The following is a 25,044-nucleotide window of genomic DNA, read 5'->3' on the forward strand; positions in this document are numbered from 1 at the left end:
TGATAAACTTTAAAATTCAATAACTTCATTATTTGTTGTCCTATTTTGATACAATTTTCAGCATTTTGCTGTTAATTTTACTCTATTTATTATAAATTTTTTCAGCCCGGACCATTCCTTTAAGGGTCTTTGGTGTGAAAATACACTACCAGTAATTACATTTACATGTAGGCCTGCCTACAATCATTGGATGATTGGTATTTTGTATTGCTTGTGATTTTGGGTATTAGGTGAATTGCCTAAAAAAGTCATACAATCCAAAAGATTTTCATCAGCCTATAAGTTTGGTATTGGGAAAGGGATACACCCTCAAACTGAGTATTGTTTTCAGTTGAACTCCTTTTTTTTTTGTAAGTTAGCATCCGGTTGTCCAGACATATTTTGAATAAAATACCATCATCATCACCATATCATTGATTCAATGCATAATTACTGATTTCATTTTTATTAGCTCACCCGGCCCGAAAGGCCGGATGAGCTTATGCCGTGGCGTGGCGTCTGTCGTCCGTCCACATTTCAAAATGCTTCTTCTTCGTCATTTCAATTCTGTTTGCTTTATATGATAGCACTAGGAGGGGGATTCAAAACTTTTACACAGAATTTTGAAACTCATTAAATATGTTAATTTATGCACACATTTTAAAATTCACAAAAAATGCTTCTTCTTTATTTGTCGACCGATTTTGATTTTTTTTTCTTCCATGTGGTAGAACTTTATGAGGTTCACCAAACTTCAACACAGAATTTTGAAATTTTGAGTAGAAAATTATTCGTGCTAATTTATGCAAAATTTATTCATAAATCACTGAACATTCCTCTTCTTTATTTGTTGACTGATTTTGATTTTTTCTCTTCTGTCTGGTAGAGCTGCATGGAGTTCACCAAAATTCTACAGACAATTTTGAAATTTTGACTAGAAAAAATTTTATGCTAATTTATGCAAAATTTATTTATGCATATTTTTCAAAATTCACATAAAATGCTTTTTCTTTATTTGTTAACTGATTTTGATTTTTTTCTACTATCTGGTAGAGCTTCAGCAGGTTCACCAAATTTCTACACAGAATTTTGAAATTTTTACTGGAAAGATATTTAATGCTAATTTATGTAAAATTTAGTCATAAATCACAAAAAATGCCCCTCCTTCTTTATTTGTTGACCAATTTTGATTCTTTTTTTCATCCATCTGGTAGAGCTACATGAGGGTCACCCAACTTCCACACAGAATTCTGAAATTTTGACTAGAAAATTATTTGCTAATTTATGCGAAATTTATTTATAATCACAAATAAATACTTCTTCTTTATTTGTTGGCCAATTTTGATTCTTTTTTTCATCCATCTGGTAAAGCTACATGAGGGTCACCAAACTTCCACACAGAAGTTTGACTAGAAATTATGCTAATTTATGTGAAATTTATTCATTAAAAAACGCCTTTCTCCTTCATTTGTTTATCAATTTTAATTTTCTTTGCTTTATATGACAAAATTTCTGCACAGAATTTTGACACTCATAATACATACTACATGTATGCTAATTTATGCATATTTTTCAAAACTCACAAAAAATGCTATTTATTTGTTGACCAATTTTGATTTTTTTTTTGTTCCATCTTTGAGCTACATGAGGTTCACCAAGGTGGGGAACCTCATGTTTAGCAATTTGACTAGAAAATTATTTATGCTTATTTATACAAAATTTATTCATAAATCACAAAAAAAATGCTTCTCGACTTTTTTATTTATTCATCAATTTCAATTCTGTTTCCTCAATTTATGTCACCAATATAATTCACTGCAGTGTCAACTAGGCTAAAATGAAAAATTGTTTTAAATTTCTTTACGAGATGCCGGATGAGCTCCACAACATTGATGTGCTAAACCCCTGGTCCTTGACATGAGAATACACAGCATCCCCATTTTATGGAACAATTGTGATCCACTGGTGTGTGGCACAAAGTAGCCTGAATGCTTTGAAGTTTGGAGTACAATAAATCTTTTGATTTTTAGATCTCATCCATTGATGATTGAAGATGCATTTGTCCAATCAATAATTTGTTGTAGTACTGTACTGTGAAGCAGTAGGCTATGTAGATCTTGATACTCTGTCCAGATAGCTAAAGACCGATTTTTGGACAAGGGCAATTCCTCTGTTTCTTGAAGATAGATGTGCTCTGACTGCTTGCGACATTCATCTTTTACAGTGGATTATGTTTACAGAGAATTTGTGTCTTGTGACAGTAGACCAAGAGTGAATGAATTGTCGCAAATCATCATCAGAAATTGTGACATTACTGTATGAATCTAGAGTACTGATACAGAGCTTTCTCCCAACTTTGATGTTTTGTGGCACTACTTTAGATTGTACATTGTAGATGTTAAGATTTGTGGACTCCAGCATCCAGATTCCCAGAAGTGAACCGATTGTTCTTGTTAACTGAGAGAAAGGAGATCATAGACTTTACGTACATATAGACAAAACAAAATGTAGTGACTAGTGTCATACCCAGAAGATAGATCTCCAAGGTCTTGGAAAGTATAGCTGCAGTCAAATGCTTTCTTGGCCTGTTGACCCAGAGAATGATAGTTTGAAACTATATAATTTTATAGGGTGGATGCCAGTTATGTAGCACAGGACTGACATACATTTTTCTAATATTGACAAGAATCAAAATTTCAGCAAGCTTGCTGGGAGACGACCTACTCCACAAGGATTAGACAAGCAAAATGGGAGGAATGAATGGCCGTGTTCATGATGCAGCAGAATGGAAAGTTTGTAAGTTCAGGGTCTAGTAAACCCAAAACTTGGTGATCTATCACATGGTTGACTTCTGTGATTGATTGTACATTGTGGTCATTGCAATAATAATATAGGGTATTTATATTGCGCACATATCCACCTTGTAAGGTGCTCAAGGCGCTCCTATATTACCCGGCTAAGCTACATGTAGGCGTTCACAGCGCACACAGCAATGAATTGTGAATATTGCTAAAACTGTGTTATGGACCCCTGTGTTGCTTATACTTTAACTCAAGTCAAATGACAAGGCTATAAAGGCCACATACAGTATTAAAATGTCCTTGAGGCCAACACCGGCCTTGAGGAGCACAACCCTGACCGATGTACAGGGTACTTTTTTATATAGTGGAACAACATATTAAAGCATATGGAACAACATATTAAAGTAGACCTGCCAACCAGTACGTTTTAGCCGTATTTAGTACGTTTTTGCAACCAAAATACGGCAGTAATTTATTGAGAAAAATAATCTCTATATGTCTCTATTTCATAAAACGTGCACAAATATGTTATTAGATCAATGTAATTTCAGGTAACTTGTTTTTTTTTTCAATCATTTTGTTCAAACCAGGGTGAAGATATACACATGTTTTAATGTTTTTTTTTCATCTGCAAGAGCAGTGCGCATTTTAGCTTGCATGCAGCTTGAGCGCCGCGATGAGCGAGTGCGCCAAGCATTTTTTTTATGAAATACACTTTTTTGGGGAAAAATACAGTTTTTTTTATCACAGAATACAGTTTTTCATTCCCAGAGGTTGGCAGGTCTGCATAAGACTGCTGCCTGCATGTATGATATTGTAACTTGGTGTGCACAGTCCTTTATTCCAAGCCTTTTAAATTATTACATTTTGGGCTTATGGCACAAATGCTCAATATTTTTTGGTTTTGTTTTTATATGTAGGCCTATGTATAGTACACTGTACATATGTGTACATGTAGGAGCTTGAATGTATGAAGATCCATATTGCTATTATGGAGGCATGACAGACCAAATCATTTCAGAATCAAAAGTGAAAGCATGATGATGTGGTTCTCATAGAAGAAATAAATTAAAGTTTTATGAGGTTGTAATGTACATTGTGGAAGTGGATTTCACCCTCCACTTCCTCCTCTCATAAACATTTGTATTGGTCTCACTTGGGACTTCAACTTCAACACCTTGGTCAGATCATGCACAGAAGATGTGCACTGGGCACTGTGCAGTCATCAATGTCAGTGACACCCCTGGTGTCTTTTTTTGGCTGTATAATAATCACAATAATAATCCCAGCGTAAAGCAGTGTAACAGTCTAATGTGTTTCGAGGAATAAATTTCTGCAAGCTCCCATACCTGAGTCGAGGGCAGCATGATAATATGGATGAATTTCTTTTGCTAGAATTTGGAGTATGATTTGAACTCATGACCCTCTGATAAAGAGATTGGAGACAGAACCACTAGTCCACTACAGTGTACATGTACATCATGATGCCACCACTAATTCCATTATCATACTATGTATTAAAAAAAATCGTCCACTTTATACTGTACACATTCATGACAATTTTTAAATTTTACTTTATCATGAACACTATACTTCCATTTTTTCTTTTATAGTTTGTGACTCAAAAATAAATATAGATTGATAGATATTTGCCTGTTTGCGTTGAAAAGCAGTTTCCAACACAAAGCCAGTCTAACGATTCAATTTTCTCTGAACATTTCAAAGCATAAAAAAAGGTGTTAATGTTCTGAAAAATCGATACAGGTAAATACAGGTATGTCTCTTGCATGATTTGTATGACTCTAGATCAATATCCTAAGGTTATTTGGCCAATCCTCAAATTGTGATCACTTTGTGCTGAGTGGATAAAATGAAATCGAACATATTTTATTCTTGTATTCTTCATAGGTGAACTGGCTTCATCAGAGACCCTTAGCGCAGTAGACGGCAGTGGAGCGGTCAAACTACGGGAATGTGACGCCAAGTTCAACCACACCCCCAACACAGTGCATGGTCTCTTCCACCGGATACAGAGTGGATATCCAGACAACATCGCCTTGGCGGTTAAAAGGAATGGCGAATGGAAAAAATGGACGTATAAACAATATTGGGATGAGAGTAGGGCCGCGGCTAAGTCGTTTCTGAAGGTGAGCTACATGTACATGTACGGTTTGCTAGAAAAAGAAAGAGAACCTCTGCTCATTGTAGGTGGTTGTGGGATGCATGTTTTCTGGTCACATGTTTGTCACTACAAACATTTGGCTACCCAAGCTGTAGCTTTTGCTAGCTCTGTGGTTTTTACAAGTAATAATTCATCTTTGAATATTGCATTTATTGCATTGATGTTGCATTTATGTACATGTATACTTAACGTTTATCTCATCCTCAGTTTGACTTTTGAAGATGTACAGTAAATATTACACGTTTTTCAAAACTGGTCTGAAAGATTGTTGCAAAACAATAATTGGACAGATATTTGACTTATGGAAATTTCACTTACTTGTATGCAGATTTACATGTAGGTTCTCTGTTTGTTGTCTATCTGTTTTAGCTTGGTCTTGAGAGGTTCCATGGCGTGGGTATTATTGGTTTTAATGCACCCGAGTGGTTCCTGTCAAGCATGGGAGCAATGTTTGCTGGGTAAGTTGAATTACAAGTAGTTGAGAAGACATTTGTTCAGGTTTATAGAGGTAACGTCTTTTAACAGGGAAACCAGTCATTATCAGAAAAAACTTCTTTATTCATGCCTTGATAATTTGTTGTTTAAACAAGGGTTTTTGTGTTATTAAATCCAATAATTGAATATAGAATGATTTGTTTGGTTGTTGTTGAGGGGAAGGGCAGGGGGAATCTGCCAAATGTTATTTTAATATCTGTGATGTGTAATTCAGAATATATTGCTCAGAGATAAGAATATGAAAGAGACACTGATAAAGGATACACTGTGTTAGGGGTAAATTGCCAATTCGAATATTGCCAACTCGTCCACTTATATGGTCTACCTTCATTTATTCTATTGACATTCCGTCCATCAGCAGTTTGTCTAACAACCATTTGGTCTAATCATCAATTCCTCTAATCACCAGTTCGTCTATGACCATTTCGTCTGATAACCAGTTGGTCTAATACCCATTTTACTTTTATTCACATCGCTTTGCTCAATTAACACTTAGTCCAATTAGACCAAATGGTATATGGACTAAATGGCTATTGGACCAACTGGTTATTAGATGAAATGGCATTTAGAACATGTGGATAGTGGACGAGCTGATGGTACAACAAATGACAGTGGGCATGTTGGTGATTGGACAAATCGGCATCAGACCAATTGAAAATAAAGCGTGTTTAATAGGTAGGTGGACTAAGATGATGATGAGGCCAAAAACGCACAATAGACAAAATGGGATTAAACCATGTGAAAATTTTGTTGGTGAAGGAAAAACTGACAATTTGGGAAATAGTTGAGAGCAATGTTAACCTGTAGATTAAAAACAGGAGCCCCTCTTATTTGCATTTCCAGTGGATTTGGGGTTGGCGTCTACACCACAAACTCTCCAGAGGCATGCCAGTATGTGGCAGGTAACTGCAAAGCCAACATCATCGTGGTAGAGAATTCCAAACAACTACAGAAGATATTGAAGGTTTGGGATCAGTTGCCCCACCTGAAGGCAGTTGTCCAATACACTGGTACACTGGATGAGAAGAGGGAGAATGTATATGAGGTAGGTGAATGGAGGGGCAAGTCCGAGGCCCCATTGCATTATCAAAAAAGTTAAATATTGTGGTAACTTTGCCACCCATTGGTTAATTCCATGCAATCCTTGATTTTGATTGGCTGTCGGCCATTTTCACGATGGTAGTTAGCAATGGATGGCAAAGTTACCACAATATTAACTTTTATACAGTAGGGTTCAGGGTGGGATGAGGGAAGTTGTGATGGTGTTGGAGGGGGGAGGGTCATGAGGTGCTGTTGGTTCCTGGATGAATTCATTGTAAAGGTCATAGGGATTACAATCATCCATTGTTGTAAAAATCCTATTATGATCAAGAAATTGTTAAATATTCTAACTAATGCACAGTGTTTAGGCTTGCTTATGCATTGTGGCCCTCCTGATGATTGATCTCAATGTGACTAGTCCGATAGTCAAAATTGATGTTTGGTGTTCGTTTTGATTATTTGATTGTTACATTTCAACAATTCATATTACAAATTTGAATTCGCACCTGGGGGTGTTTCACAAAGATTTAAGTGTGACTTAAGAGTCGCACTTAAATTCCCAGTTGCGTACGGTACAGAAGACATCACGACATTGGTCAGATCATGCGCCCGGGACTCGCACTACCGCGTATCCATCAATCAGATTGCACGTTGCATATCATGTGCGCGTCGGTATTTAAGTGCGGCTTCAATCGTACTTAAACCTTTGTGAACCCCCCCCCCCCCCCCCCCCCCCCCGATCACGCAGTTAATGTTATTGACTGCACATTATGAGCGGTGCAATCAATCCTAATAGGCAGCCCTATGATCATCACTTCGTTTGATAGGGTCCTGATCACTGCAATTATCTATGGTTATGTTTCTTAGTGGGAAGATTTCATGAAGCAAGGAAGTTATATGACAGATGATGAATTGGATCTCATCATGAAGAGCCAAGCCGCCAACCAGTGCTGTGCACTCATCTATACATCAGGTACTACAGGCAATCCTAAAGGAGTCATGATTAGTCATGATAATGTGAGTAGTCCATACTTTGACTTCTCTCTCATGTTTTTAAGATCCTTCCCATTTCTCTATTGTTCCTAAGATTTTTTCAAATTTTCTTTAATATTCTTACGATCTTTCCCATTTTTCTATTGTTCTTAAGATCTTTCCCATTTTTCTATTGTTCTTAAGATCTTTCCCATTTTTCTATTGTTCTTAAGATCTTTCCCATTTTTCTATTGTTCTTAAGATCTTTCTCATTTTTCTATTGTTCTTAAAATCTTTCCCATTTTTCTATTGTTCTTAAGATCTTTCCCATTTCTCTATTGTTTCTATTTGATTCTAGAATGTTCCATATTAGTCACAATCTAAGAGAGATAGTGTCTGTAATACATCACTCACTAAACTTATTGTTTTGTTGGATCAGCTTAATAATTGCCACCATCATCAATATTGACATTAAAATGAACATTTTCATTATTTTCACTGACAATCTCATCATAATTATGCTTTTACCATCATTATCACCACCATCAGCAACAATCACTATCATCATTGTCATTTTCATATTCATCATCATCATCATCGTCATCATCTTTAACATCATCGTCATCATGATTGTCTCCATCATCCTTATCCTTTTAATCATTCTTGTTTGTTTTTTTCAGTACACCTGGATTTCTGAACGTTGTCTCTCTCAAGTGGACATTCCCTTTGGCAGTCACAGGGTGGTCAGTTACTTGCCATTGAGTCATGTAGCAGCTCAGGTCTTTGATATCTATTTCCCTCTCCATCTTGCTGGCACTACTTACTTTGCCCAACCAGATGCTCTCAAGGTAAGGATGTATTCCAGGACTATAAAGCCACATTCAGAAATGATAAAACTAAAATTCAGCACCCATTTTAAGTAGTGTTCAGTTATGGTAAGACAAATTGTACCAATATCCTAGTAAAGGCGCATGATACAGTTTAAGTCTCGAGTGGTCGAAAGGTGTGCTGAAGACCTTGTGATATCATTATGATCAATTCAAAATAACAATCTCTCAATATTGCTGTAATATGTGTAATTTTAATTTTCCCATCAACAGGGCTCCCTTGTTGACACACTCAAAGAAGTGAGACCGACAAGTTTCCTTGGCGTACCCCGTGTCTGGGAGAAGATTCATGAGAAGATGCGTTCCGTTGGTGCCAATGTTACTGGAGTAAAGAAACGCATTAGTGTATGGGCCAAAGACATAGGATACAGAGGCAACGTGGCCATTGCTAATAGGTCAGTCTGATATTCATTTCACTTACTGTGAAACTGAAACATTTTACCTGTTATATATCACTTTTGGCAGAGGCCAGTGCTCATTTCTGTGTATTGTTTGGCTGTGTATCCTTCTGGTGGGTGTTTCATAAAGTGTTTCATAAGTTTGGAATGAGTTTACCAATGACTGGTGATCCTTTCCTATTGTAAATAATATACACCAAATTTTCATTGCTGATGATTTAGCGCCTAAGAAAGGATCATCAGTTGTTCGTGAAGTCACTTGTAGCTTACGAACAGCATCATGAAACACCTACACGAGGCCTTTTGCATTTAGAAATGCTTTGCCATCTAATTGTAACAGCCATGGTCATAGGGCACAACAGCCAATTAGGAATCTATTGAAGTTACTACGGATAGTAAAGTGACTATGAAAGTAACTTTTTATACAATGGGGCCTTGGTCAATCGCAACTCAAATCATATCTTAACCCTATCAAGGCCGCCGTATTTTGGGAGATCATATGGGGGGTGCTCACAGACCCCCCCCCCCCCCCTTGAGATCTTGGCCGTCCATTGTGTGATCGCGCCGAAAATTAGCACTGTCAATCGCGCAATTGCCCGAAAATTGGCACACAGGTTGTCTGGGACATAATCTACAAAATTGTTTAGTAACTTATTTCATACAAATTGCTATTAAGTGATTATGCTAATTTATGCATTATTAGTATGCAAAATCATACTCTTTCCTCTAACTCTTTAACCCTGTCATAACTGGGCTATATCAGACCAACATATACAGGGGGGGGGGGGTCAATTTGACATTATCATTATACTAGATATCATCTTCTATTTATTATGCATTTATAAAGGGTAGGAATCAGATCTCTTTCATATCATTCAGCTTATATTTGCAAATGTTTGGAACTTAATAAAAATAAATTGAAATGCTTCATTTATACCTCCCGCAATCTTCATTGCATTTTTTTTCTATTTTGCTTTGCAGCCTAGCTACATGATAACACCAAATATTACAATTTCAACCCTTTTACTTTCACTTACATCATGTACATCTCTGAAAATGATTCATATTTCTGTTAACTACAATGATACATGTATGCTAGAAATATGTCAGATCAAATCACATCATTGAAAAATGAGCTTTTCTTCCAACTCCTAAATAAATTCCTCTGTGCAATATTTTTCTTTAAATTAAAAATGATTTTCCACACTTTGTAAATCAATATCCCGTTCTGCATGCGTTTTAGTAAGGAGTTCTTTTTTTTTTTTGGGGGGGGGGGGGTTAGGGGGGTGAGGAAGTCACATGCTATTGTCAATTGATGTGTTTTACAGATTTTGAGAATGCTACGTTCCATGTGTGATACCAGTTTTTATGGTTCTATGTATTTTTTTTCCTTTTGAATATCAAAATCCTTATGGATTTCCTCTCTCGTGTAAACACCATGCAATATGGGAATATCATTTCCTTTTGTGGCTTGGTCTTTACAAGAACTTGACCGTGATTTGTGGACTCTGTAATATCTGTTGTGAATGACCTTTTTTTTGTTCATCATGAGAGTCATTTCATTTGTTTAATAAAACATGATAATAAATCGTTGTAATGCCCAATTTACTTTTTTTTTCAATTTTAAGAATGTATACATTTACTCCCACGGTATTGGTTAATTTATTACTAAATTATTTCTTTAATAGAGGATATTATTTTGATTATTCTCATGACTGATTCATGCTTTGGTTTCCTGTTTCCTTTGGCTATATATCCCCATTGCTTATTATTCATGATGTTACCTCATACTTTTTGTTTGATTATTTTATTTCCTTCCACCCTTCCGATGCTTTCTGATTCTTCCTATTCTCTTGAATTTCTTCAAATTCCCCTCACTTGTCCTTTTCTCCTTTATTTTAATTAACTTCCTTTTCGAGTTTCATTTTTTTTCTTTGTATTACGTTCATCATTCTTCTGTTCTATACATCCGTCTTTCATCTCGCTTTCATTCTATCCATCTACTATCCTATCCATCTTCTTTCATATTTGAATTTCAACCGATTTTTCTTCGCTCCTTTCTTCCTACTTTTACCGTTTCTTCTTTTCGCTCACTCTTACATGCACATGTACTAGTCTGCAAGTACAGACTGAAATTTGATATTTATACCAAATTTGATATAAATTTGTCAATACAATTCCACCCTTGCTCTGATTTTCTTTCCATCAATCCCACATCCCCATACCTCATCTCTATTACTGCCTGTATCCTTGCTTGATAATCCATGTATTATCTAAAACTTTTTATTTTTCAAATTAAATCACCAAATATTCCATGCCATAGCTCCATTAAACCCAGAAGACCTAACAAAGTGCAAAGGTGAGAGTTGATATATTATTTAATTGTCAATTAACCTAATTTCTTTATAACTACATGTAGATGTATATGTATTATTTTGCTGTCCATGCATGCACTTTTTGATACATCCTATCATGCACTGCTAATAAGAACCCACACTTTATCCATTTCTTCATTAATCTTTAAATGAGGCGTGATGTTTTGTAGATTGTGACTAGACTTGTAACTAAGCATTATGACATGTCACTTAATCACTATTTGGTCTAATTATTGATGTGTTTTGCTTCATGGGCAATAAAGCACTAAAACATAATTCTGATATTATCAAAAATAGGAATAATTTTTGTTTTCTTTCTTTGTCAGATCCAGTTTTAAATATCTTTTTCATTTGAAGTTGTAGCATTCTGTGACATGAAATTAGATATTTGAAGTTTCCTGAATATTAAACATGTACAGTGTAATGCATTTCCTATTTCTCTATCATTTTATGCTTCCAATTGACTATTTAAGACAAACAATTCCTCATGTATACTTCATTTACAAGTTTAGGGGAAACCCCTTTTATTCAATTATCACTATTGACAGGTCACTGGTTTAGTTCAGTTGATCATTTTTTTTAGATGTCTTTTATTGTTTATCAAATGTAAAAAGTTTGTTGATATAGTTAAATGTACTTGTTGCTCAGAATATTTCAACTGTATCTGCCAATGTTATTATTAATTTGTTATAAGTTTTAACTTTGCCTTGTACCTGTATAAGGCTTTAGATTCAATATCGTCACAAATGCATGCTTTTCTGTTGAATAGTAATAATTCCAACATATGTATTTTAGTTTACTTTGCTGTGCTTATTGGTGATGGCATGCTCATGAATTATAGTACAGTGTACCTGTTTTGGGGAAAGAAATCTCTTCTATATGTATCTGATAAAAGTAATTTCTTGGTTTTATTTGCTTGATGGTTTATAATTGGCAGCATTTTACACAACATGTTTTATCTTGAAGAAGAGTAAAATACGTTTCCATACATCAGAGAAACATATAAAAAGTTCATTAGCGAAATCTTGATACTCTACTTTTGTTGTTTTTTATGTTGAATTTTAGATGTGGATTTCATTTCAGTTCTTTTGAAAAAAAATCCTTGTTGTGATTTTTCTGTGTGGTTAATCAAGTTTTGATGTCTGATTTGGTGTAATTATATCTATTCTATTGAATAACTTGTGAGTTTTCAGTTTATGATGCCTAAGAGAATACCATTAAATTCTCCTTTAAACCCTACTCCCATGAATTGTGTCCTCAGATATTCATGTTTCAGAACTCTTCATTGTACATGTACACAGCATTAACCATGTACATCCCTCTACTCATACATGTAGGTTTGTAAAATCATCAATTATAGTTTATCCTATAATGTTTGTTTTTTGCTGACAGACAAACATTACCATGGGGATGGACGGTTGCTAATCTTGTGGTATTCAGAAAGGTAAAGGAATTTTCTTTTAATTGTTATTTACAAGGAGTCTTATTAACAATGTATATTGCACACAATGCTCTTTTAGGTCATGTACATGTAAAACATTGTTTCATACTAAAAGATTTTGCAATAATTTTTTTTTTTTATTGAGAAATTGGTTATTGACCAGTTTGTAATGTAGTTTTAGTACTGCTGGGTTTCTCAAGGAAGCAGAGTTGGATGTATGCTTTCATTTTTGCACTTGTAAATGTTGGAAAAAGATTTTCTTTTCTTTTTTTTTGTCGATATCGGGTGAATTGAACCTTTTGGTTGTATACCTAGGAAGCATTAGATGACACGTGGAAAATAATCTGTAGCTTTTCTGTTATCTTTTTCCTTTTTGTGTTTTTGCTCTGGAGATTGAAGTTATCAAACTTGATATCAAATTTCATGAAGTTCAGGAAGATAATGACCATGTGTGAGTCACATGCAGTTTTCAATCCTTCAATTGATAAGGCCCAGAAAAGGAGAAATTAATTTGAGGGGGGGGGGTGGTTGGGAAGTAATGATTGATTGTAGGAAACCTGTATGTTATTTATCCTAATGAAAATAATCTTCCAACATAAAACAATGGAGTAACGGATGTATGCTTCTTGTTGCATGTGCATATACATGTATGCCAGTATCAATGTCAAATTCATTATCTATCCGATAGTGAACAATTGAATGATGTTTTTACATGTTTCAGACAGTAGTGGTAAACCAACTCCAGTTTGTTGACTTTGATCATGCCCTTCACAAACTTTTTTTCAAGTTCTGATTGTGGAACATGACATCACAATGGGAACCACATGATAGACCACACGTACACAACATGTCAATCCATGTACTCTTCTCACTAAAATTGGAATCTGACCCCTTGGTGAAAGTTTATTGGCCTCTGGCAATTTATTTAGTCATTGCTCTTGATGATAATGATGACGACCTATAGGTTAATTAGGTTACAGGTATCGAATGAAACTCACATGATTCGTGTATGTCAAGGTCTTTAAACTATTTTAAGGGCATACATATTGGAGAAAGTTCAGGAGAAATATATTTTGATTTGCAAGGTAATTAAAGTTTTTCAAGAACACTGGCCAACAATAAAAAGATTTTTTTTTTTTTTTGGGGGGGGGGGTGGTAGCTGGTATGATGCTAAAAGGAGTCTATAAGTCACTTGTAAGCCTGAAAATTCAGGTATTTTACATCAAACTCCCGCTACCAAGGAAGATTAAAAATAAAGAAAGAGGGTTGTGCTAAATATAAGTCAAATCATAATGACCCATTTGAATTGAGATACTTTATAGTGATAAAAAAGAGCATTATTTCTCTGGCAACTTATGTTCATGTATATTCAAGAAATGCATTTGCAATATTTGTTTGAGATATTATGTAGTTAATTGAGGTAGTGTGTGGATCAAGGAATAATGGTGGAATTATATCTTTTAGATTTATACATTTAGCTTTAATAGACATTTACTTTATCTGCTTTGTTTTCTGAATGTCACACCATTAAACTATTATAGATGAAGATCTATCAATATGGAAAACAATATGATGTGGACTATTAATCACACTGAGGTTGAATTTCTTTAAGAACAATGCCATCTCATCTTATCATATCTTGCTATTTTATCAGCAAAATTGTCTAGACACTTGCTCAAATTCATCAACGTGACTCAAAGACATGACCAAGCTCTGGTCTCTTCAATAGTTGTTTCATTGCTGTTTAGGACAGGTTTAGTGGAGACAATGTCAATGACTTCACTTGCAATGAAGAAGGGGGGGGGGGGGGTAAGTAGTAAACAAATCAATGATGGGATGGGTAATTGGAGTTGAAAAAATAATGGCCAAAAAGAGAAGAAGGTTGGTTCATATGGTTCATTTGGTTATGTTTTGGCATAGGTCATAAAGCATTGGTCTAGTCACAATAGAGCTCCTAAAGACACAATAAGATGATAACGGTATTGCAGACAGAGGTCATGTTTAGGACGTGTTTATTCAATTCTTCCTACTCTTTAATTGTTCCTTAATTTATTATATAATATATTTGTAATTTTCTCTCTCTCTCTTTCTTTCTTTCTTTCTTTCTTTCTTTCACTGCGCCTTAGGCACTCTGCTGAGTGGATTTGGCACATTACAAATCCCATCTATTATTATAATCATATTTCTTTTGCAAGATCTTATTACAAGTTGTCTTTTGGGGGTCCCAGGTGGCCAGGCCATTGTTGTGTAAAAAAATAATAATAAATAAAAAAAATAAAATGTTTAAAAATTCTTTAGCGTTGTAGGATATAACAATGGAAAATGTAATCTTTCATAAGCTGTTCATAAATGAAACACAACTAATGAGTGATGGCCTTTTCTTGTGCTAGATGATTAGGCCTATTTCAAACAGGTTAAGTTGGAGTTTTTAATCTTTTTATGTGAAAATTCTTGTTACTTTGAATGCAAACTTTATTTGTCAAGATTTGATTAGAGTTATAGAAAGTGCAGGGAAAGTTTTTGTTATCTCATATTGCAGAAGCAAGGGTCACCAAAAAAGTTTTTAAAAAGTTAGGCACAACCTTACAAACAACTGAAATACATGTACTGAAAGCCAATTATGCATAGTCTCAGTTGCATTAGCTAAGATATTGCAGGTGTTGATGCGTCTTTTTGTGATTTTGTTCACCGATTTACATGTCATTCTACCATCATTCTCAATTTCAGGTTAGATTGGCACTGGGACTTGACAAATGCATGTACAACTTCTCAGCAGGAGCCCCCTTATCTATGGAAACATTGGAGTACTTCCTCAGTATCAATATACCTGTCTATGATATCTATGGCATGAGCGAAAGCACAGGTAAACAAGACTTTAGTATTTTATCTTGTTTGTGCTTTAAAAGAGATGTATTAATTGATTGGGTATTGCTGTTAAATTGCTGCTTGGTCCACATCATCTTTGTCCATGTCCTGCTGTTTCTCATCCCCTATGGTTTAACCGTATTTTATCTGCCATATAGTTTATCTGATGTGATAAATATTTGATCCCGTCGCCACTTCACGTTGCTCATTTTGGTGAATACACACTTGAAGTGCAACTTGGTCCATTCAAACTAGTAGTGTACCCAATGGTCGTTAGAATGAATGTGCGAAAAAGTAGATGAAGTGGTGAATGAAAATTAGACAAAGTGACAAAACCACAATGAGGCCTACTTGAAGTATTGCTGATTTAATCCATTCTTCCAGATCTCCCTTGAGTTTCCCTGAGAATTGGGTTAAATTGTACTAGTACCTCGTCAGGTCCTTCCTAATTCTCTGTCACTCAGTCATCATACATAAATCAAGCTACTTCTCCCCTCAGACATAGTTTATTTGTATTATGTTAGCATCATGGTAATTTTTGATACCTTTAGTTAATAACTGTCCCTCCATTATCTTTTTTTTTCTTAGGTCCTCACAGCTTCTGCTTACCAGGTAAATTCAGGATTGGTAGTTCAGGGACAACGTTCCCTGGATCCAAGACAAAGATCTCAGACCCAGACAGTGACGGTAATGGTGAGGTGAGGTCAAATTCCATATTCATCACTCCCCCCCCCCCCCCCCCCCCCGTCTATTGGTTATTGGGTAATCTATACACAAGTTAAAAAAACATTGTAACTGTGCTGAAAGGTTTGTTCGTTTCTTTTTCTTTTGGGGGGAGGCAGGAAGCTCTATGTACAGGTGAAAATAAATAAGTTAGCCCAAACGGCCCAGCTGGAGTTAGCCATAAAGTAATAGTAACACAAACAAGTTAGTTTGGACTATCATTATACAGGTGCCTGGGAGCAGAAAAACAAATTGAAAAATAGATTTGTTGTGGACCCAATTGTAAAAACTACAAACAGAACCTCAAGATGTTTCATAAGAAATTATTCGGTAACCCCTTTACTTTTTTCTCTTCTTTATCAGAAAAACAACATAAAACCAACAAGGAATCATTGTAAGAAAAAAGGCCCTGTCGGCTCTTTAAGGATTGACATTAAGGCTCATTAGAAAATCAGTGTAAAAAATGGTGTATTTAAGATATCCTCACAGTTACCAATTGAAGATGTTATATTGTGATGTTATAGGTGTGCTACTATGGACGTCATCTTTTCATGGGCTATCTTAACATGCAAGAGAAGACGGATGAGGCTATTGATCAGGATGGATGGCTTCATTCAGGAGATTTAGGATACATTGATCAGGATGGATTCTTATTCATCACAGGCAGAATTAAAGGTAAATATCAACAAGTCTTTAATGAATCGTGGTCAGGTGGTTCTCACTCCTGTCATTCAAAAAATGAATAGAGGTTTGAATCCTGGCTTTGGTGTTCTCCTTTGGTATGAAATTTAGTAAGATTGTGCTGCACTCAACCCAGGGAAGGTAAATGGATACCTTGCAGGATTGTGCACTGGAAAAGGCACTGTATAAATCCAGCTATTATTATTTTCATTCCTCTGATTCTTAAATTGGGCTACACATTAAAGTCACTTTAAAACACTATGTTGGTTAATTTGTTAGCATACATGTTTCAACTTTATATGCAATATATGAAATGTTTTGTGCAAGTAAGGTTTTTATGTCTAGTATGGTTTCAGACTTTTTTATGGTATTTAAATTTTCATCATTTGTTGTTTTAGAGATAATCATACACACAATAAAAGGTGTGTAAAGTTGTGCCATGTAACGTCAGTTACTGTGAAAATGCCCATATATATATGAAGAGGAAGATAAGGGCACTGTAGCATAAAGCATAACATTTGATTTTTACAGATTACAAATGATTATCAATGTAATCAATGAAAACAGGCACAATAATTAAAATTGTGTGAGTGTACTCTTATGACAGGGCAAGGGCATCCTTCCACAATTAACCTTGTTGAAATCATCATAATCAATGTATCTTTCTACCAAATAAACAACCAATCGAATCACTGTCCACATCCTGTTGATTGGTTTTGATTAATATCCATGTTCTTTGGCTTGTATAGGGCCTTTTTCTAGCATCCTCATGAAATTTATACACGACTGACACTGTACAAGCTGATTTTTTGTTATTCTTGAGAAGTCTTCGATCATGAAATTTGCACTTCAGTATATGACAATCAGTGCACCACAGCCAAAACAGCTAATCAATGAATAAGCTGGAAAACTTTTTTTCATTTTGATAGCTATCATTACATAGTGGATATACAATGTATGTATGCTGATTAATTTATGAATATTCATTTTTGATTTCTAGAAAGTATTGATAAATTTGAAAAATAGATTATTTAAAAATCAGGATGGTAATATAATAACTTTCTCAAACTTGAGTGTGTGTGTTCTGTAGTGTGATAGATGTTTGTTTCTTGTGTAAACACACCCTAAGTCATGTCACGTTTGACAGATTATCATCTCAGCATGGGCTATCATCATTTCAACACTCTGATGAGGGTTTAATCTTTGTCCCTTGCTGCTGATAAGAAGATGATAGCTTGATCAACATGCTGAACAAACTATGAAAAGATATCAGATTAATTCTTCACCAGATATGTTCTTTTTTGTATTTAGAGGTCATTGAATATTGGTTATTACTGAGGTTTTAAATAAGATTTAGCAAAGTTGTCAGAATCTGATATAAAAGTAATGCCACCTCTATACCATGTTGGAACTCTAGGCTGGCTTTATCAGCCATGGAGAGCATTTAGTTAAAAGATAGTGATTGTTCAGTTAATCTTCCAAAATCTTTGCATCTGATTGGCTCAGAACCAGTTTGTCTGTGAAAATCACTGAATATTCGTTTCATGAAACACTCCCCTGGTTTCCAAATTACTCCACCATTCCTTATCAGGGCCCTGTCGCATAAAACAGAATCTTTAACATATATTTCTAACTACCATGATGGTAACCATCAACGAAAATCAAAGTCCAGGATTCCATGTTAGATTATGTTGTACTTTAGTCTATACTGATAATAAACCAAAATCACCACAACAAAATACTTTGCAAAGAACAATGTGTTTTAGACACCAACCATATTGGTTTATTTTGTTTTGTTAAGAGTTCTGGCTCTTGTAATTGAAATATAGAATCAGTTTATATTCAATCAATTGTACAAGTAATTACAATCAGTTCTCTTCTCATGTTACCCTTGAAATACATGCTCCATTCTCAAGTTAGATCGTACTGAGCAGACTTCAAACATATTTGTGTTATCATGTTGATTTATACTTTGCCTTGAATCTCAATGCTAAAATAGTGTGTGATAATGTAGGTAAATTGTGTTTGCTTTAAAGCTTTTTGTGCTAATCGTGTTTTTAGGACAAATAAAACTATTTGGCCTTCTCATTAAAAAAGGCTGTCTGCCAGCTACTACAGAACAGGAGTTACCTAATTTAAAAAAAAATAGAAGTGATGTATCATAGTTTATAAAAATGTGGTAATTTGAAGCAGAATTATGTTTGTATACAGTGCATATGAATCTACATACGTTAGCAGAATTGTCTCAAGCTATCATCATATTACATAACCTACAGCAAACACAAGGGTCTTTCGGAGCAAAAGTTGAGTTTAATCTCAAACCTGTGCTTCTGATTGATCAAAAATGAAGTTGCGTTTGTTTGCAACTCATTATGCAATAGGCTCCATTCCTTAAATGCATGATATACTGTACATTGTGAACAACCTATTCTGCCTTCTTTGAGACAGTAACATTGCTTCCTTGTCTACATTCATTACTATCTTTATCATTAAAGTGCCCAAGTCCTTTCATATCATGGGGGGACTAGAATATTTGTGTGTAGTCCCCATTATTAATTCATCTTATTTTATATATATTTCTCATATCACACCCATTCTGAAATCTCTTCATTGGTTAAAGGTCAACGATCGCATCATTTTCAAAATCCTTCTTGTATTCCATGCAATTAACGGCTCTGCTCCACAGTACAATATTAATCTAATCAGCAAATACACTCCTGTCAGGTCCCTACGTTCATCCAACTCTGATTCCCTAGTTATTACCAAATCTGTTAAGACATGGGGGGTTTAGGCTTTTGCTCACGCTGGCCCTGTTCTCTGGAATGATCTTCCCCTGGTTATCCGTGAATGCACTTCCATTGACACATTTCAACGTTACCTTAAGACACAGCTATTAAATGCTTCCTACTCTTGATTGTTTCTGAATCTATTATTAGTATATTTGTACTTCTCTCTTTCTTTCTTTCTTTTACTCCGCATGGGGCACTCTGCCAAGTGGATTTGGCGCATTACAAATCCCATATATTATTATCATTATTTTTATTATCATACATGGGGCCCGTAATGATATCAGCATATTGCTGAAAGGGCAGCCTAATAAGATATTGTTCAAGTTGAGAAAATATTTTAAGTGACATTAATTTTTTTTACAATTATTTTCTTTCTTGTTATAGAGCTGATCATCACAGCAGGAGGAGAAAACATCCCTCCCATTCCTATTGAGGACAACATTAAGAAAGAATGCCCTCTTATCAGTAACTGTATGCTGATTGGAGATAAGAGAAAGTTCCTCTCTATGCTTGTTTCACTCAAGGTAAGAATTCCAGAATTGCTCTTTGGTCTAATTTCTCTCTATCCAATGGCTATATGGTCTCGTTCGCTCTTGGTCTAATTCCACATTTTCTTTTGCCCATGCTGTCTAATCAAACAGAGTGTAATTCTATTTTATGTAATACCTGTTTGGTCTTTTGCTATTTGGTCAAATTCCATTTTATATAAGACACGTTTGGTGTTTTGACATTTGGTTTAATTCCAATTTGTCTAATGGTCATTTGTTCTCATGCGACTTGGTCCAATTCCAATCTTTTTGGTCTCATCCCATACAGTTTAATTCAAATTTGTCTAATACACATTCCCAAAAGTACCAGGTGAAAATCCATTTTGATTGAATTTGAACGCTTGACCTTTGACTGACAGGTTGTGATTGAGGAGAAAACTGGTGAGTGTACCCAAAAGTTGACAAGAGAAGCTCTTCAGATCCTCTCTCCACTTGGTAGCAGTGCTACGACTGTTGAGATGGCAAAGAAGGATGACATCGTCAAGAAAGAGATCCAGAGGGCAATCAGCGAGCATAACAAGTCAGCGACATCAAGAGCACAGTGCATACAGAAGTTCCACATCCTTGATAAGGACTTCACAGTTGCCGGAGGAGAGCTTGGTAACTTATTTTCTTTCTTTTTTTAGTTTAAAGGAATAAGTTGCAGTTCAAATAGTGGAAGAGGAGAATAGAATGATGGTAGCAAGGAGAAGGAAGAGGAGAATGATGACAGGGGTGTACGTGTTCACCATCAAGCAGATACGTGTCAAATTCACTTAAAAATCAAGTGGATTTAGCTGATGATCATGACTTGGGTCTAGAGATAATGGCTCATCTATGCACTGTCTTCCATGTTTAGAGTAGACTGAAGTTGCTGTAATGCAATCAAATCAAATAATAAACAATGTGATACATTTTCAACCATTTTTGTTTTCTCTGATCATCCAGGTCCCACGTTAAAACTGAAGAGACCGATTGTCAACAAGATGTACAAAGCTGAGATCGATGCGCTCTATGAAGACGCAGCAACACCGAAGGATTAACCTGTACTCCTCTAAAAACTTATTCCCATGGAAACTACTTGTAAATAGCCTTTGTAAATAAATATGTTAAAGTGCATTATTCCAGATAGCGTATATATTTTGAAAGTATTGATGCATACTAGTGAATTGTAGATACGTTGAATAATAAAAGCTGTGCACAGACTGAAAGTTACTAGATATCTTCCATTTATCGTTTTTTTTTTATTCTCTTGTTTTCTTTGTTTTTTTTTCGATATCAATAATTTTGCTTGGGAATTCAGTATTTAATGATTAATTGTTCACATTAATGCGTACTTGTTACATCTGATTAATTGGCTATTCTGCATTGCGGGTGCATACCTCCTTCAATTGAAGCAGGAAGCTATGCAGGGGCCTATTGCAGAAAGACTTGCGTTTAAACGCAAGTCAAAATATCAAGCGCAAGTCCTGAATATGGATGCTTCATTGGTTGAAAATCAAGTTGCGCATTAATTTTTGAGTTGCATTTGATCACAACTCTTTCTGCCACAGGGCCCCAGGTCTCATAGACTTTTAACATACTAGGTTCATGTAAAGCGAGTACTTAGTTCTATGCTACATTGAAAATGCATGCTTGATTGCATATGTATGATATCTTCAAAAGGTTGAAGAGCGCAGATTTATTGTAAATTTGTTCATTATTTTAAGAAATAAATATCCTCAATTTCATCTATTGTACGTATATTCTCGATTGATATAAGGGTAATATCAGACAACATCAATTTCAATTGTAACAAGATCTTCTATTATTCATGGAGCAAATTTGTACAAATATTTATGTTCAATTATTTATTTGATTTTGCTTGCTGTTTGTTTCGAATATACATGTAAATCTGCCGACTTGTTTGGATTCTGCTTTGAAATGAAATTAGAACTTTTGTGGACTTTGTTGTATAATGGAGAAAAATTGTATTCAACACAAAATATTGGGTTGAAATATCTTGCCACTTGTATGTTTCCATGTGGTATTATTAAAAAGGGTATTTGTATCTTGCAATAATGATTTGGTGCTGCAAGATATTTGTTTTCACTGTCATTTAAAATCTTGGGGTGTAAAACAAATTATACAGATTATTGTAGTTGAATAGCAAAACATATGTGTAAATGTGTTATGCATAATTATTTGTTGTTAGGAACTTACTACCAAGTATGTTAAGGAATAATACCAGCTGGCATTCTGTGTTTTTATAATGAGTTAAAGGATAGCTTGTCTTCGCTATATTATATACTCACAAGATTCATTTCAATATAGAGAGGGACAAACACATGTGAATAATATAAAGCACTTTAGAATGAATTCCCTTTTTGATGAATGAAAGCTGTCAAAATATTTAAGGGATGCAAATTTTCCTGAACATGTTATGTTTTGTCCAAATCATGATTATGTAATACTCTGTGTCTAACATCAGCAGGTCATTTGTGAATCAGTTTGGAATAATTGCCAATTGGAAGTCTTTTCTGTGTTCTTAATTACGGAGTTTACAGTATAGAATGTTAGCATTCCTGATGTACTGGTATCAGTTTATAGAATACAGGTATCAAATATGACCAATATAAATACAATAGTTACAAAATAACTTTATATTTTTATTGTACAGTGTGCATATGATTTGAACTTGTACTTGAGGGATGAAATATTCTTGTGTTTGTTTAAAGCAAAATGCATATGAATGAGAAGGCTCTGCAATGTTCTGACATGTTCAGGTTTGTAAATTATACAGATAGGAATGAGTTTATATGTATATAGATAATGTATGTACATTATTTTGAAATGCAGTTTCCCTATATAGTGTTTTAATTTATTTTACGAGTGATCCTCTTTTTTTTTTCTTTGTTGAGTCAAAAATCTCAATGCCCCCATACATTATACTCATTTTTTTTAAATCAAAATTATGGGTGAATTACATTGCTGTATTCCCTAGTTTTATGTTTTGTAAAAAGAAATAAATCTTGCTTTACTTGTGAATGCGACTCTCTTGTCAATATTTGATCATTATGTTGTGTGCAAGGCACATTGCATCAAACACATTTATGTATTTTACAAGTGCCACATCACTGTAGACATTGTCATATGTGATCATTTTTAGGGTTTCAAGAGCAACTCTCCTGTTTTGCAAATTAATCATCTGCACATTTCTGCTGTGTATTTCATTTTTGTTTGCAAATTCAGTTTTCTGATTTTGAAAGTGGATCAGGAATTTATCATGGGCTTGTTTATTAATGTATGATGTTTTTATCATAGATAGAAAGATACATTGTATAAGATTTTTTTCCTCTCTACTGATGTATACACAAAAATCCTCAGTGAAATTACTCATACTTTATGTGTGCACCTGTACTTCATATATTTGTACACAAATTTTGTATTGTACTCAAATATCAAATTAAATGGTGCATAGCAAAGTCATGTATACCTTGGATCTAATTGAGACAATGAGAATGTACACAATATGTAATTCGAAATTAGTAATATATGCACGTGAAAATCGTTTAATCGTGTGTGAGCCTAGTCTGTGCCTATATACAAAATGATGTCATCATTTGGTGGTAGTTTGGTGTTAAGATTAATACAATTTGATTTTTCTTCTTGGGTAAGGAAGGCGATTCATTGTTTAGTTTGTCAATTCACCCTACCTGTTTATGTGTTGAATCGTATGTTACTGCATAGCAATATGGCATTACTAAAATATTCATGGAAGTCCAGTTAGTAAGATTCTGAAAAATATATGTAAATAAATGCTTCAATTCAAATTTTGAAAAGCAGGCTGATTTTTTGGAACAGATTTGTGTACTTTGCAAAAAAATATATATATTGATATGTTAACCATGGCTCTAGATCACAAATTGACAGTGTTATGCATTTATGTTGTCTTGCTGCCCTCATGATAAAATGATATAAAGAATATCAAATATGTGTTCCGAGATTCAATTTGCCCTTCATCTTCACTGGTGTATACATTTTAAGCAGTTACAATTTTACTTTGAAATATAAAACAAGATTGGACATTAGTAGCATTCCAGCTGGCAATTTCAATCCGTGTAATACAAGCAAGCGTGACCTTTATCCTGTGCATTTTAATTAGGGTACGGGTTACACTAAATTGAAAGATCAAAGGCAGGCATTTCCATTGAAAATAAGGGGGTAAGTAGTTCTTGTTTGATCTATTGATACACTGTAGTGTTAATTGATAACATCAGGGAAACTAGATTTGTTTTGGGGCTGTGAAGCATTGGAATGAAATGTTGTTTGATGCAATAATATAAAACTATGTTTTCTTGTTACTGATGTGTTATGTGAATAAAATACAATAATAGGAACAAAATATAGACTTCTTTCATGTTTAACTTGTCTAATTAATGTGATGGTGTTGGACCAAATGGCATTTTTTGTATCAAGTGGGTTAAGCAATGATAGCATTAGAATTGGACCATCTACTAATGGACTATTAGAATACAAACCAGGGGGCTATTTATATGTTACACATGACTGGTTCTTCTGCTAAATGATATATCCATAGGTATATAGCAGACATTGCACCTAAGAACATGCTCCACTCTTGTGTAAATATGAAATCTTATACCTTTTTTATACGCCCTTCCTATGGGACATATTATGGTATCACGCTCAGTGTCCGTCTGTCAACTTTTCCTTGTAAACGCGATAACTTCAGTTTAACTTTACCTAGACTCATAATTTGGTGTGTATGATACTAGCATAGATCCCAGGAATTCTATTGATTTTGAGGTCAGAAGGTCAAGGGTGAAGTCGCCACCTTCCACTTTTCTTGCTTGACCAATAACTCAATTTTCCGCGTTAGAGGCGGGCG

General features: G+C 34.8%; 1 protein-coding gene across 2 annotated transcripts; it reads left to right on the plus strand.

The window, feature by feature from the left end:
• Positions 1 to 1,969: 1,969 nt before the first annotated feature.
• LOC129262542 (long-chain-fatty-acid--CoA ligase ACSBG2-like) lies at positions 1,970 to 24,544 on the plus strand. Of its 2 annotated transcripts, XM_054900669.2 has the most exons (15): positions 1,970 to 2,775; positions 4,689 to 4,927; positions 5,332 to 5,420; positions 6,301 to 6,502; positions 7,366 to 7,515; positions 8,151 to 8,318; positions 8,571 to 8,752; positions 11,079 to 11,114; positions 12,523 to 12,574; positions 15,299 to 15,434; positions 16,025 to 16,134; positions 16,684 to 16,834; positions 20,014 to 20,153; positions 20,537 to 20,777; positions 21,105 to 24,544. In XM_054900669.2, the coding sequence occupies exons 1-15, from the start codon at positions 2,727 to 2,729 to the stop codon at positions 21,197 to 21,199; spliced, it is 2,040 nt and encodes a 679-aa protein (XP_054756644.2). In that variant the 5' UTR covers positions 1,970 to 2,726; the 3' UTR covers positions 21,200 to 24,544. The 2 variants fall into 2 exon arrangements, with proteins under 2 accessions (XP_054756644.2, XP_054756645.2); XM_054900670.2 differs by lacking the exon at positions 11,079 to 11,114 and having other exon boundaries at positions 2,008 to 2,775.
• The last annotated feature ends 500 nt before the right edge of the window (positions 24,545 to 25,044 follow it).

This window comes from Lytechinus pictus, chromosome 5 (assembly GCF_037042905.1).
Source record: "Lytechinus pictus isolate F3 Inbred chromosome 5, Lp3.0, whole genome shotgun sequence".
NCBI lineage: Eukaryota > Metazoa > Echinodermata > Echinoidea > Temnopleuroida > Toxopneustidae > Lytechinus > Lytechinus pictus.

Coding starts and splice junctions, on each gene's coding strand:
- LOC129262542 (XM_054900669.2), top strand. CDS start 2,727: ATGGGAGGAATGAATGGCCGTGTTCATGATGCAGCAGAATGGAAAGTT. Junction 6,503..7,365: donor AGAGGGAGAATGTATATGAG/GTAGGTGAATGG, acceptor TATGTTTCTTAG/TGGGAAGATTTCATGAAGCA. Junction 11,115..12,522: donor AGACCTAACAAAGTGCAAAG/GTGAGAGTTGAT, acceptor TTTTGCTGACAG/ACAAACATTACCATGGGGAT.